At 35.3% G+C, this 12,142-nt stretch overlaps 1 protein-coding gene across 1 annotated transcript in view; it reads left to right on the top strand.

Annotated features, from left to right (window-relative positions):
* The window catches only part of Exo84 (exocyst complex component Exo84), a 230,949-nt gene extending 221,579 nt beyond the window's left edge, over positions 1-9,370 (top strand). The window contains exon 16 of the mRNA XM_090391515.1: positions 9,093-9,370. Coding sequence (XP_090247641.1) covers positions 9,093-9,287 — 195 coding nt within the window. The 3' untranslated portion in view covers positions 9,288-9,370. The remainder of the gene's footprint in view (positions 1-9,092) is intronic.
* Positions 9,371-12,142: the final 2,772 nt, after the last annotated feature.

Below are 12,142 nucleotides of genomic sequence, written 5' to 3'. Positions count from 1 at the left end.
ATATAGAGATTTTTATATAAATATCAAAAGCATATCAAAAAATTCTCTATACAGAATATAGAGACTTTTCTCATGGGAGGACTTTGTAAAGTCCTCCCATGAGAAAAGTCATGGGACGACTTTGGAAAGAACATAGAAAATAAATATCAAGAAGGTGGCAAAATATTCTGGAGGTTGTAGAAGAAGCTTAGAAATGGAGGTGCTGTAAAAAGAGATAGTGCTGTAAAAGGAGTTAGAGATGATAAAGGTGACATGAAAATGAGAGAAAAAGATATCCTTGAAGTATGGAGTAATTACTTCGAAAAATTGCTAAATGAAACAAGCATTGATAACACAGTGGTAAAAAACACTGACCAGGAATACGTATCCATACTTGAAGTAGAAAAAGCCATCAAAGGCTTGAAATGTGGAAAGGCAACAGGAGTAGATGATATTCAACCAGAAATGCTGAAGTATGGTGGTATAAAAGTCTTATACCACCATACTTTCTGAACTATGCAGTGCATAGTTCTGGACAGAAGGACGAATTCCAGATGATTGTGGTAGAGCTCTCATAGTACCCATATATAAAAAGGGAAATAAAACTGAATGTGAGAATTACAGAGGTATTTCCCTATTAAGTGTTCCTGGCAAGATTTATGCAAGTATACTTGAGAAAGGTTGAGAAGAACTGTGGAAGAAAAGCTTGGTGAAGAACAAGCTGGATTCAGGCCAAATAAAGGCTGTCAGGATCAGATCTTCACTTTACGACAAATAGTTGAGAAAGCATGTGAATATAACAAAGATCTATATTTAAGTTTTGTCGATCTGGAAAAGGTATATGACAAGGTGCCAAGAGAGAAGCTGTTCAATATGCTACAGTTATATGGTGTGAATGGGGCATTATATCATGCTATACTTAGTCTTTATTTTAATTGTAATTCAGCAGTTAGAATTGAAGGAAGATGATTTAATGGTAAATCTGGTGTGAGACAAGGATATACATTATCCCCTCTGTTATTCATTATCTATGTGGATCACATTATGAAGGAAAGTGGTATTAAACATGATATCAAAATTGGAGATGTTAATGTCAGCTCTTTGCTTTATGCAAACGATGTTATACTTCTAAATAAATCCACTACAAGTCTGCAAGATTCCCTGACTAAATTAAACAAGTGTTGTAATAGATATGGTATAAAGGTCAGCAATAAAAAAGACAAAGACAATGACAATAGGCAGAATCGTTGAAAATGTCAAGTGCATTGTGAACGAGAACCTGTGGAACAAGTAAAACATTTCAGCTACTTAGGCATGATTTTTAGTGAAGATGGTAAATTAAATATTGAAATAGACAACAGAATCAAACAAAGCTGGTATGGTAGGAAGTGAATTGAATAAATTTATATGGAATAAGAGAGAAATTAGTTGGAACACTAAATTAGCTGTATACAAGACAGTGTTCAAACCAGTTTTAACTTATGGATCTGAGAGCTGGGTTAGAAGTAAAACACTTGACCAAAGACTAGAGACCACAGATATGAGAGTCCTGAGAAAGATTAGAGGTAAGAACTGAAGGCATCAATGGCAATATCCTATTTAAAATGAGGATATTAGGAAAGAACTTGACATTGTCAGCATCCAACATTGTGTTATCAGAGCTAATCTCAGGTGGTATGGTCACTTAAATAGAATGGGCGAATAAAGATTAGCAAAACAAATTTGCCAGGTTGGCAGGAAAACGATCCAGAGGAAGACCAAGATATAGGTGGATTTACATTGATATACATTGTTATCAATGTATATCAATGTAAAGTGCCTTAGACAGTAGAAATATAAGATTGATAATGTTGGAGTCATGACAAGTAACAGACTGATTTGGAGGAAAATTGTAGATAGGAAGTTAGTAATGATGTAAATTTTTCATGTAGTACTGTCATATCCTGTACACCCCCCCCTTGAGGGTTCATGGCAGGAATTTGATGATGATGATGATAGGATATTGCAGAATCTCAATGTAAATACTGCTGTGTGATCAGATGGGATATCAGCTCACATTTTGCAGGAATATGCAAGGGGAACTGGCATTGCCTCTGACTAGGCTCTTTAATTTAAGTTTCAGCTCTGGGAGGTTCTAAGACTGCAGTAGGAAATTATAGTCCATGATGGTAAAAGTACTGGAAATATTGGTCAAAAAGGGAATTCAATAATGTTGGATAAGAATATGATACATGAGGGGCAGTATTGTTTTATTAAGGGTTGGTCATGCCTGTAATTTATTAACTTTTTTATAATAAAGTGATGACTAAGTTGGATAAAGGAAATGGCTACTTGATAGTTCTGCTGGATTTTGCATGGGCATTTGACAAAAATATCATATGGATACTAATTAGAACAAATGGGAATGAATTTGACACTTATTCTGGTTATGTGAATAAGTCAGTGGTTAAGTTTGCTAAGATAGCTCATAAAATTAATGGCACGAAAGTCGTGTTCTGCCTGTATATTTCCCATATCCAGGGAAATATTCTTACAAAAGAATATTTCCCTGGATGCTTTGCGAGAATTGCTTCATGTATACACTAGAAATGTGAAAGATTTGACAGGAGGAAAATGGATACTAGGGTGATGATGTAGTCAACATCATTGCAGCACAAGGTGAGGATGATATGGGTATAAATGGCAATCAATGTCAGGATCAAGGAAACAGTAGTGGTCAGACTGAAGAGAAGTGTGGTATATCAGCTAGAATAAAGAATGTTGATGCTGGTAGAATGGCCTCAAAGATGCTGGGATTGTTATGTTTTTGTACAAATTTAAGGAATATTCAAAATAAGAGAGTTGAGTTTGTTACATTGATTGAGTCAGTATGCCCAGAGATACAACATCTTATTCCTCTTTATAAGGCTGTGATACATCTACATCTGGATTACAGTGCTCAGGTATGGTCTTCTGGGTTTCTTGGGGATGAGAAGATTCAGAGGCAAGCAACAAGATGGTAAGTGATTTACTGAAAGGCATACAAATGAATAGGGTGTTAGAAAAGATCAGTAGAACTTTAAGGCTCCTTAAGGATATTGACAGAAGAAAGTTAAAATATTTTTGACACATTGAAAGGATGGAAGGAGGACTTCTCAGAACAGTACTAGAAGGTAAAGTTCCTGGAACAAGAGGAAGGGGTAGACCATCAGTGAGATGGATGGATGGTGTGTGTGTGTGTGTGGAGTGTCTGATCTTCAGAGAGTTCAAGCCTCCAGAAAAGCATACAACAGGACTACATTGCGAGAACTGGAGTGACCATACGGCATCTGTGGATGCCCAGTGAACATATGGATGGAAGAGAGAAATGTAATGCAGTCTTCTAAATAGAAGACGTCTATTTCTATCTTGATGTGACATTTTGCAAAATTTAAGATTTTTCTTTAGTAAAATATTACTTGGAGACAAGGAAAAAATACTATTCTGGAGGTAGAATTTTAGGAACAGTTCATTAGGCAGAAAAATTGTTTTGAGCAAACCGTGAAGTTATATTTCTGTGTTGAGGTTGTTTATGTAAGCTATACAATAATATTTAATGAAAATTTTATATAGCAATAAAAAGTTTTATATAAGAAATATCTCAATAGCCATAAATTTCATGAAATAACTAAGCTTATTTGCATACTGTATAAACATATAAAAAAATTACTGAATATAACAGACTTCTAAATGTTCTGCATTTGTATATCACATGTCACTGTTAAAGTTACTGGTATATCGACAGTCCTGTTGAATACTATCTCAAAAAAAAAAAAACTGCTTTTTTTTTTTTTTTTTTTTTTTTGTGATGGTACTCAACAAGATGGCCCTAGAAGGTCAAGTTAGTCAATGTGTTGGATATGCAAACATAAGTTTCTGTGGGTAGTTTTTGGTATTGACACAAAACATTAAAATGTAAATAAAGAGTTTAATAAAAATAAACAATTAAAACCCGACAAGTTTCGTAAGTTGTAAGACTACATCATCAGGGTAAAACTTTTATGTACCAGTACATAAAAGATGATGGAAGTATTATGACTTACAAAACTTGTCAGGTTTTAATTGCTTATTTTTATTAACCTCTTTATTTACATTATGATGCATTCTCAATACCAAAAACTTCACACAATGTCTTGGATATGCCTGTGAAGAAGAAATGATGGATTTCTTGAAATCCACAATTCTTGAAAAAGAAAAAAATTCAAGAATAATGAAAATAAAACCTCTCAACATAGGAAGTAATATGATACCACCAAAAAGAAATAATGGAAACATTTCTACAATGGAACTGTCCTAGATTCCAAAACATTGATGATATTAAGGCTCTCTCACAGAAGTATAACTCTATATGCTTCTACCTGCAGGAAACATACCTGAAGCCTGGGGATGATCTGGCATTATGAAACATGGATGGCATGATCAGCAAATTAGTACAGTGAGTGCATGGCAAATTGTTATTATTATAAGGACTTCAACTGGAAGAAGGAATGATCACTGGGAGTCGGGAAGGAAATGGAATTTATATAATAGCTAAGAGATAATTACTTGAGACAGCATGCAATAGAGGGCAATTGGGGTTTGACTACTGGATCTGGTGATAGCATCACAGAACTTGGCAGAACTTGTAGTTAGATTGTCTCCAGGTGGGGAGTGATCATCTAGTCTTGACTTCAGAGATTTCCAGGCATGGAATTTACAAAATAAATGTTTATGACAAACTGAGCTGTCAGATTTGAGCAGTGCCATGACATACAATCTGTATAAGAATCTATGGAAAGATGCTAACAATATATAGGATATGTTCAAACAGTGTTTGAAGAAAGCATATCACTGTATATCCATAGTCAGGAAGATAGATCATGTAGGAGTTAGATGGATGAATAATATCATTAAGTGGTAGTTGCAGAAAGAGTAAAAGTTTCAAGGGTATATAAAGAGAAAGGCAATTAGCAAGTTCATAAGCAGTACAAGGTAGGCAAGAAGATGAGCTAGTATGGTAAGAAAGGTAATAGCATATTACGAGAGGCAGGTGGCCAAAAGGTCAGAGAAAATTCCAAAAAGTTGTTTTGCTATGTGGCAAGTAAAAGGAAGAACAACTGTGGAAGGATAATGGTAATGAATGGTGAATGGCAGAAAGTAACAGAAGCAGACAAAATAATTGAGAATCCTTTCCTTCATGATTACACAGTGATCAACATTCATTATTAGAAATTATGGAAACAACCTTTGTGTTTAAAACTTCAGTTTAATATCAACCAAAATAATCACCCGACATTTTGAGTGATTGAATTGAGTTATGAAGTGATCACTTTGCAAGGTTGTACCATATCATCCAGGTGGAGATATTGCAGTGCCAAATGTGACATTAATTCATGTGAGTAGAATGTGCAAGGAAATTGGCAGCTCCTCTGACCATACTGTTTAATTTAAGCTCTGCAAAGGTGTGCTAAGGGAATGAAAAAAGAGAATAAAATAGTTTCATTATATAAAGGCGGTTCCAAAACAAACATAGCAAATTAACCACTTGGCATCTTGGGAGTGATGGTTAAGGTATTGAAGTTGGTAAAAGACATTCATTCCAGACAGAAATATGATTTTTTTTTTTTTTTTTGAAAGAGTGGAGGGAGGTAGCATAGTTCTGTTAAAGGTAGGCTGTGCCAAAGCAATTCACTCACTTTTATTATAAAATCTGACATTCAAGTTGGATTAAATGAAGTGGCTACATAGCAATACTGTTGGACTTTGCAAAGGTGTTCAGCAGGATACCACAAGGAATACTATTACATGAATCTGAACAAACAGGGTTGGATATGAAGCTGGTAATATGGGTGAGGGATTAACTGATCAACAGACATCAAAACGTATCATACGGGAGAATTAAATCTACAAGAAGACAGGCAACTGTTGGTACTTCAGGACCATGTACTTGGGATGCTGCTATTTAATTTGTGCATCAATTGATATAGGAATAATTTAAGGGAAAATATTCAATTTGCTGATGACACAAAGTTGAGAAGAGCAATAATCAATGAAGATGATATAGAGATAATGCAGGATGAATTAAATAGACTGGCAGTGTGGGCAAAGGCTAATGCCTACCATTTTAATATGTCAAAGAGCAAGGTAATGCATTTCAGGAAAAAGTTATCACAAGCTGCTGACCATGTTGATGGAACTGGACTACAGGATATTGATTATTGTGATTGTGGCCAGGAGTTGAAGTTTAAGTGGGTATATTACAGTGACGGTAGAGTAGCTCATCAGATTCCTTGGATGATGTTGAACCCAGACAAACAGCGATTGGGAGGTGGTTGTTCTCTTTTATAAGTCTTTAATAATACTGCAACTGGATTACTGTACACCAGGATTCCTTAGAGATGTGCAGATGGTTGAAAGGATCTAGAAACAAGTGACTAAGATTGTGATGATTTCTGTAATTGTTCCTCTAAGGATAGATTGAAGATCTGTAGATTACAAGGTTAGTTGATAAAGAGTGGATATGATAGACCCATAAATTAATAAAAGGATTTTATAGGATTGACAGAGAAGACTTTTTTCAATATATGGCACAAAGTGAGATAACAAAGAGCCATTTCTAGAAATGTGTGTGACTGTGGTTAGCAAGGAGAAAAACAAGCTGAACTTGGCTTGTTCTTCCCCAAGTTTCTCTTTCACAATTTTTTTTTTGCCTCTTCTCCTATATGCTTGCATAAATCTTACTGGAACACTGAGTAGGGAAATTCCTCTGTTATTATTCCCACATTCAGTTTTATTTCTCTTTTTATAGATGGTTAATGTGGGTGATCTATCCAGTCATCTGGAGTAGGTTATTCAGTATTTTTATACTCAGATGTGGAATATAAAAGGTTTAACTTGCAAAACTCTTATACTCCATTTCTTGTTGAATATTATCTAATTCTTCTGCCTTTTAAATTTCTGGTTTTGCTGATTTCTTTACTACTTTAATTACTGCTATGTACTCATGATTTCACTTCTCTTGAACACCCATACTATTCCTCTGCCACTTCTTTTGTTACATTTATCATCTCTTGATTGCTTTTACAGTAATTTTTCATCTATTTTAAAGCTTTTTCTTTTGCCTCCAGAATATTTTGCCACCTTACATTTATCTTCTCTATTCTTATCCAAGTTTTTCATGAACTTTTGTTTGGCTACTTTTACATATTGCTTCACTTTCTTACATTTTTCTCTTCTATTCTGTCAAAGCATGTGCTGACATGCTTGCTGAGAACTTTTAGTACACTTCTTTTCTAGGACTGTTTCATTAAACTTCTTGAATCTTCTTTGCTTACACTTGGATAAAGGATTAAACAAGAATATGATTTATTTTCAAGTATAATTTACCTTATAAGTGAAGAACTTTCTACAGCCATTGAAAAGAAACTGTGCATTATAATTTCTGCAATGCTTTTATATTACCACTCTCCATATAGATTAACTAATCGTTACTTCCTCTGTGTCTATCACATATGTTCAAGACATTAGTGGGAGAGACACAACTTTCATAAAATTTAATATGACAGGTTTTCTGAGTTGCAACACACACGTATGTGTGTTGCAACGTGTTCATGCAATGTGCTATGTGTTCACTATCAAAAGTGAGTGCAAGCATAGTACATGCACATTTTTTTTTGTCTTATCACCCTACAAAGTGGTGTGTGATTAGCAAAAAGTGAGAGAATGCTGGCAGTGTTATACTTCAGGGAGTAACACGAGTATTCCTATCAAAGGGCAAATAGTGGCAAACATGATCAGTATTCATGAAGTGTCATAGAGGACAAAGTAAGGCACATAAAAATAAGTGAAGGTTTCATGAAGTCAAATAACAGCAGTACAAGTCAGAAGACATTAATGTTGAAAGAAGAGATGAAACGCAGAATAGTGATGTGATTTAAGAGTGAGATAGTGTGCTTACATGAAGTTTTCTCTATTGGCTTAAACCAAAAGAAAATGATAGTATTATATGATGAAATGTTATGCTGATCAGGATGCTAACCAGTTAAACAAGACTCGAGCTATTTTCCTCAGGCAGCCAGGACAAACAGAAAAAAGTCAGCTACTGGAGGAAAGTCAAAATGAACACTGTCAGAATTCAAGGTAAGTTCAATGTAAAAAATATCAATGGAAAAGAAGTAGAAGTGGCAGAAGAATTACAGAAGCACCATGTAGACATAACTGGTGTTACCAAAACAAAGATAAACAGATAAGATTCTTCTAAATAATAAATGTTATATTCATGTAAAACATTGATCAGGGAAAGACAAAAGTAATTAAAATTTTCAGCATTAAACTTGAAACATAATCTTGAATGACAGGCAATACAAGTAGATTGATGTAGACAAACATCAAAAATGAATTTGTACAGTGAGACTTCTCATTGTCCAGTTCTCAACTAATAATGATCATTAGTACTTTTTTTCTCTTCAGGACAAGAACTGGTCATTACTAATACTATGTTCCAACATAAAGATATTCACAAATTTATACAGAGGGAAGATGCAAGAAAAGTCTCATTGATTGTTTATTGCAGTTGATGGTGATAACTGCACACTGATTAAGGTTGTAACCTGAATATGCAAGGGATCTGAAATACGATAACCATTACTTTTGAGCAGGAGAAAAATGAGTTTCTTATTGAAAAGAAAAATGTGTCCAAAAGTTTAAAAAGGAGTGAACTTTAGTCTAGTATACAAAAAACAAATATTAGTCAATGAAAAAATGAGAGTTGATAACAAAACTAAACACTTTGGAGACTCAGTGGAAAACTGAATTTCCACTGATTTTCTAAAGTTTGCATGTGAAGTCAATAACTCCTGTGTACAAGTAGCCAAATCATGAGGATACTTCACATACAAACTTTGTTTGCTTATGCTTGGATAAAGGATTAAATAAGGTCAATGGGATCTTCCATGTAGATAATGATTAGCTTGAATTTGAAATTAGCTTGAAAAAACAAATGACTATCAGATTATAGATAATTTAGCTGGTCAAAACACAAACATTGAATTAAAAAAATGTATAAACCATCTATGAAATTATATATAAAAAGATATGTTTTTTTTTTTGTTTTGCAGGAAAAATTCATCAAGAGGAATTCGTCTTTTTTACTAGATGCAGTATTAAGCTTAGCAGAACATCGATATCAGGAAAAGTTAGGTCATTCTTGTTTGGCTCTTTCTGCTTTGCATACATATCCATTAACTAACGAAAATGAAGAAGTAGGATCAAAAACGTCTATAACAAAATATTCGTCAACTACATATCTTTAATTTATTTATGTTAATTTTTTTCTTATGAACTTGTAATCACTGCAACAGAATAACTATAGTAAAGAAATATTTTACAATCTAAATGTGAGTGCATTTATTTATATTTATTGCACATATGTTGTACTGTTTTTTTTAATAAAATCAACCACACAGTCATAAAGTAAGCAAATTAAAGATGCCAAGAAATTATATTCTTCTTTAATCCTTTATCCAAGTGTAAATAAACAAATTTTGTGCAAAGTATCTTCATAACTAGGCTACTTATATGCAGAGTTGAATGATTTCACATTAATTGCCTTAGTATCCCATAATGTAAAGTGCACATCCTACATCCTTTTGGATGTGTATAATGCTATGCATTATGAAAAAGGCCTAGACTGGTTTCAACTTATAAGTAAAGGGTCTTCTCCAAAAACTAGGCATTCCTTCTGATCACTCTAACCTCAGTGAGTAATCTGAAGGATCTTATAACTCATTACACTCCATTAATCTCAACAGTGATTCTGCCAGAAAAAACCTCAGAAGTCTCAGCAGCAGGCAAAACCCCACTATGCCAAACATCACCCTCCACAGGCCGTCAGCCAAAACTGTTCATCTTCCAGGGTAGTACATCAACCGAAGGGCCCTGATACATGCTGTGTCAGTAGAGGCCATATCATAGGCATGCCATCTAATGGAATGCAGGGATCAAAGCAGAACCTACTCTGTGAAAAGATGTTTAAATGTGGATCTTCTCCTGAAAGTAGGATGATCTCCCAGATCACCCAACCTGAGTGACCCGAAGGATCTGGTCAATGTCTAGACCAGAAAGTCAATCAGGGCCTTATCTGTCACTTCATGGATGTCCTGGAGGCCACCACTATGAAATTGGCACCGTGGGCAGTCATTCACAATATGAGTGATGGTCTTGGCCAGAGGGGAACAGTCACAATAAGGATGGTCTGATAGTCTCCATTTATGCAGTAAGTAGTGACGTCTGCCCTGGTTAGTTCTGATCCTGTTGATAGATGACCAAATCTTCCTAGGAAGGGCAAAACCAGGCTGGGGAGCATAGGGATCTTCAACCAGGAAACCATTTGTTGGAAGATTCCAGGCTTCTATGTATATGGAATGAAAAAAAAAAACTACTTTCTTGGAGGGAGATCTATGGTTTAACCTGGATTAGAACTCGGAGATAGAGAGAGAGAGATGGAATATCAGTGTTTTCATGATTGAATAACTTGAGTCTGCTCTGGAAAGATACCACAAGAATGGAAAGCATGTTTGATAGTTCTGTTGTACAAGGGCGGTGCAAAAACCAATATGTCTATCTACCTACCTACTACTCTGGATACTGATGACAGAAATAGGTTGCTATACTCTGCATGGGTTATCTTTTAGCAGTTTGCTCATATTTTATAACAATGTTACACTTGAGTTGAATGAATGGAATGGATACAATCTGATTCTGTTAGACATTGCTATGGCATTTGAGAGAATACCACATGGAAAGTTGGTGCACAAACTGGAGAATATGTGATTGGAATTTGAACTATTGATTTAGGTAAGTGGATGATTGACAGACAAGTAACAGAAAGTGGTACATGGTAGGTGTGAATGCCAAATTAAAGGGGACTGGTGCTGCTCCCCAGGGATCAGCCAAAGGAGCAATAAAAATTCTACTTATGCCTTTTATTCCCTGTTGGGTGTAGGCAAGCCATTTTAGCCCTATCTAACTTTTGGAGACTGAAGAGGAAGTTCAATCTCCACCAGTTGCCAATGAGAGATAGCTGATCCAAGACTATTACTAATTATAAGCATCATTCAGTGAAGAGAGAAAATCAATTGTAGCAATCTCATGGTCCTTAAACACACTAAATTGTTTGTATGAAATAAGTGTAGGTTCTATGGTCAATTGTCTTCAGTTTACTATAGAAAAAACAGCTTCCTAGTCAGGACCGGCTCTACTGACGGTGCAAGACGTTCACGTTCATTTGCACAGGGTGGAAAAATTGGCATAAATTATATGAAAAATAAAGAGGAAGGGGCAGCAAAATTCCTAGGGGCAGCCCTGTTCCTGGTCCTCGAAATCTAATACTTTGGGAACTGGTTGAAGAAAGAGTTATAGTTCCTCTAGTCAATGACTAGATTCGAACTGAAAACTGCTTTCTTCTGGCAGCCTAGTGCTATAGGTACAATGCCACTTCCACAGGGCTACACAGCTCTGAATGTCCTTGGATCATTATTGTTCAAAATCTTGGATCAAAATTCCTAGGGGCAGCCCTGTTCCTGGTCCTCGAAATCTAATACTTTGGGAACTGGTTGAAGAAAGAGTTATAGTTCCTCTAGTCAACGACTAGATTCGAACTGAAAACTGCTTTCTTCTGGCAGCCTAGTGCTATAGGTACAAATGCCACTTCCACAGGGCTACACAGATCTGAATGTCCTTGGATCATCATTGTTCACTCTATACATTAATGATAATGTGAAGGATCTGACAGGAGATGTTCAATTCTTTGCTGATGCAAAAATAGGCAGAGCTATCAGGGATGCTACTGATATACATCCCATACAGAATGATTTGAACAGGCTGGATATGTGGGGAAAAGATAATGACTATCAATTTAGTGTTAGTGAGTGTAAGGCTTTGCAGTGAGGAGATTTCCAATGGTGTATTATTTTGGCAGATCACAGCAGAGTTATGAAGGTAATTTATATACTTATATCCTCGTATGTTCTTTCTTGTGGTTATGTCAGTTGCTTTAATATCATTTTTGTTCTAGGTGTTTATCAGAACTTTCCAGACCCTCTTGTATTTTATAAGAAAAAATAATGTGAGTTTGTGGACCATTCTCAACTAATTTCCAAGACCTATT

This window comes from Typopeltis vanoorti, chromosome 4 (genome assembly GCF_054136105.1).
Source record: "Typopeltis vanoorti isolate ZY-2024b chromosome 4, IOZ_Tvanoo_1.0, whole genome shotgun sequence".
NCBI lineage: Eukaryota > Metazoa > Arthropoda > Arachnida > Uropygi > Thelyphonidae > Typopeltis > Typopeltis vanoorti.
Note: the sequence above shows the minus strand (reverse complement) of the source record. Positions and strands in the feature narration are given on the sequence as shown.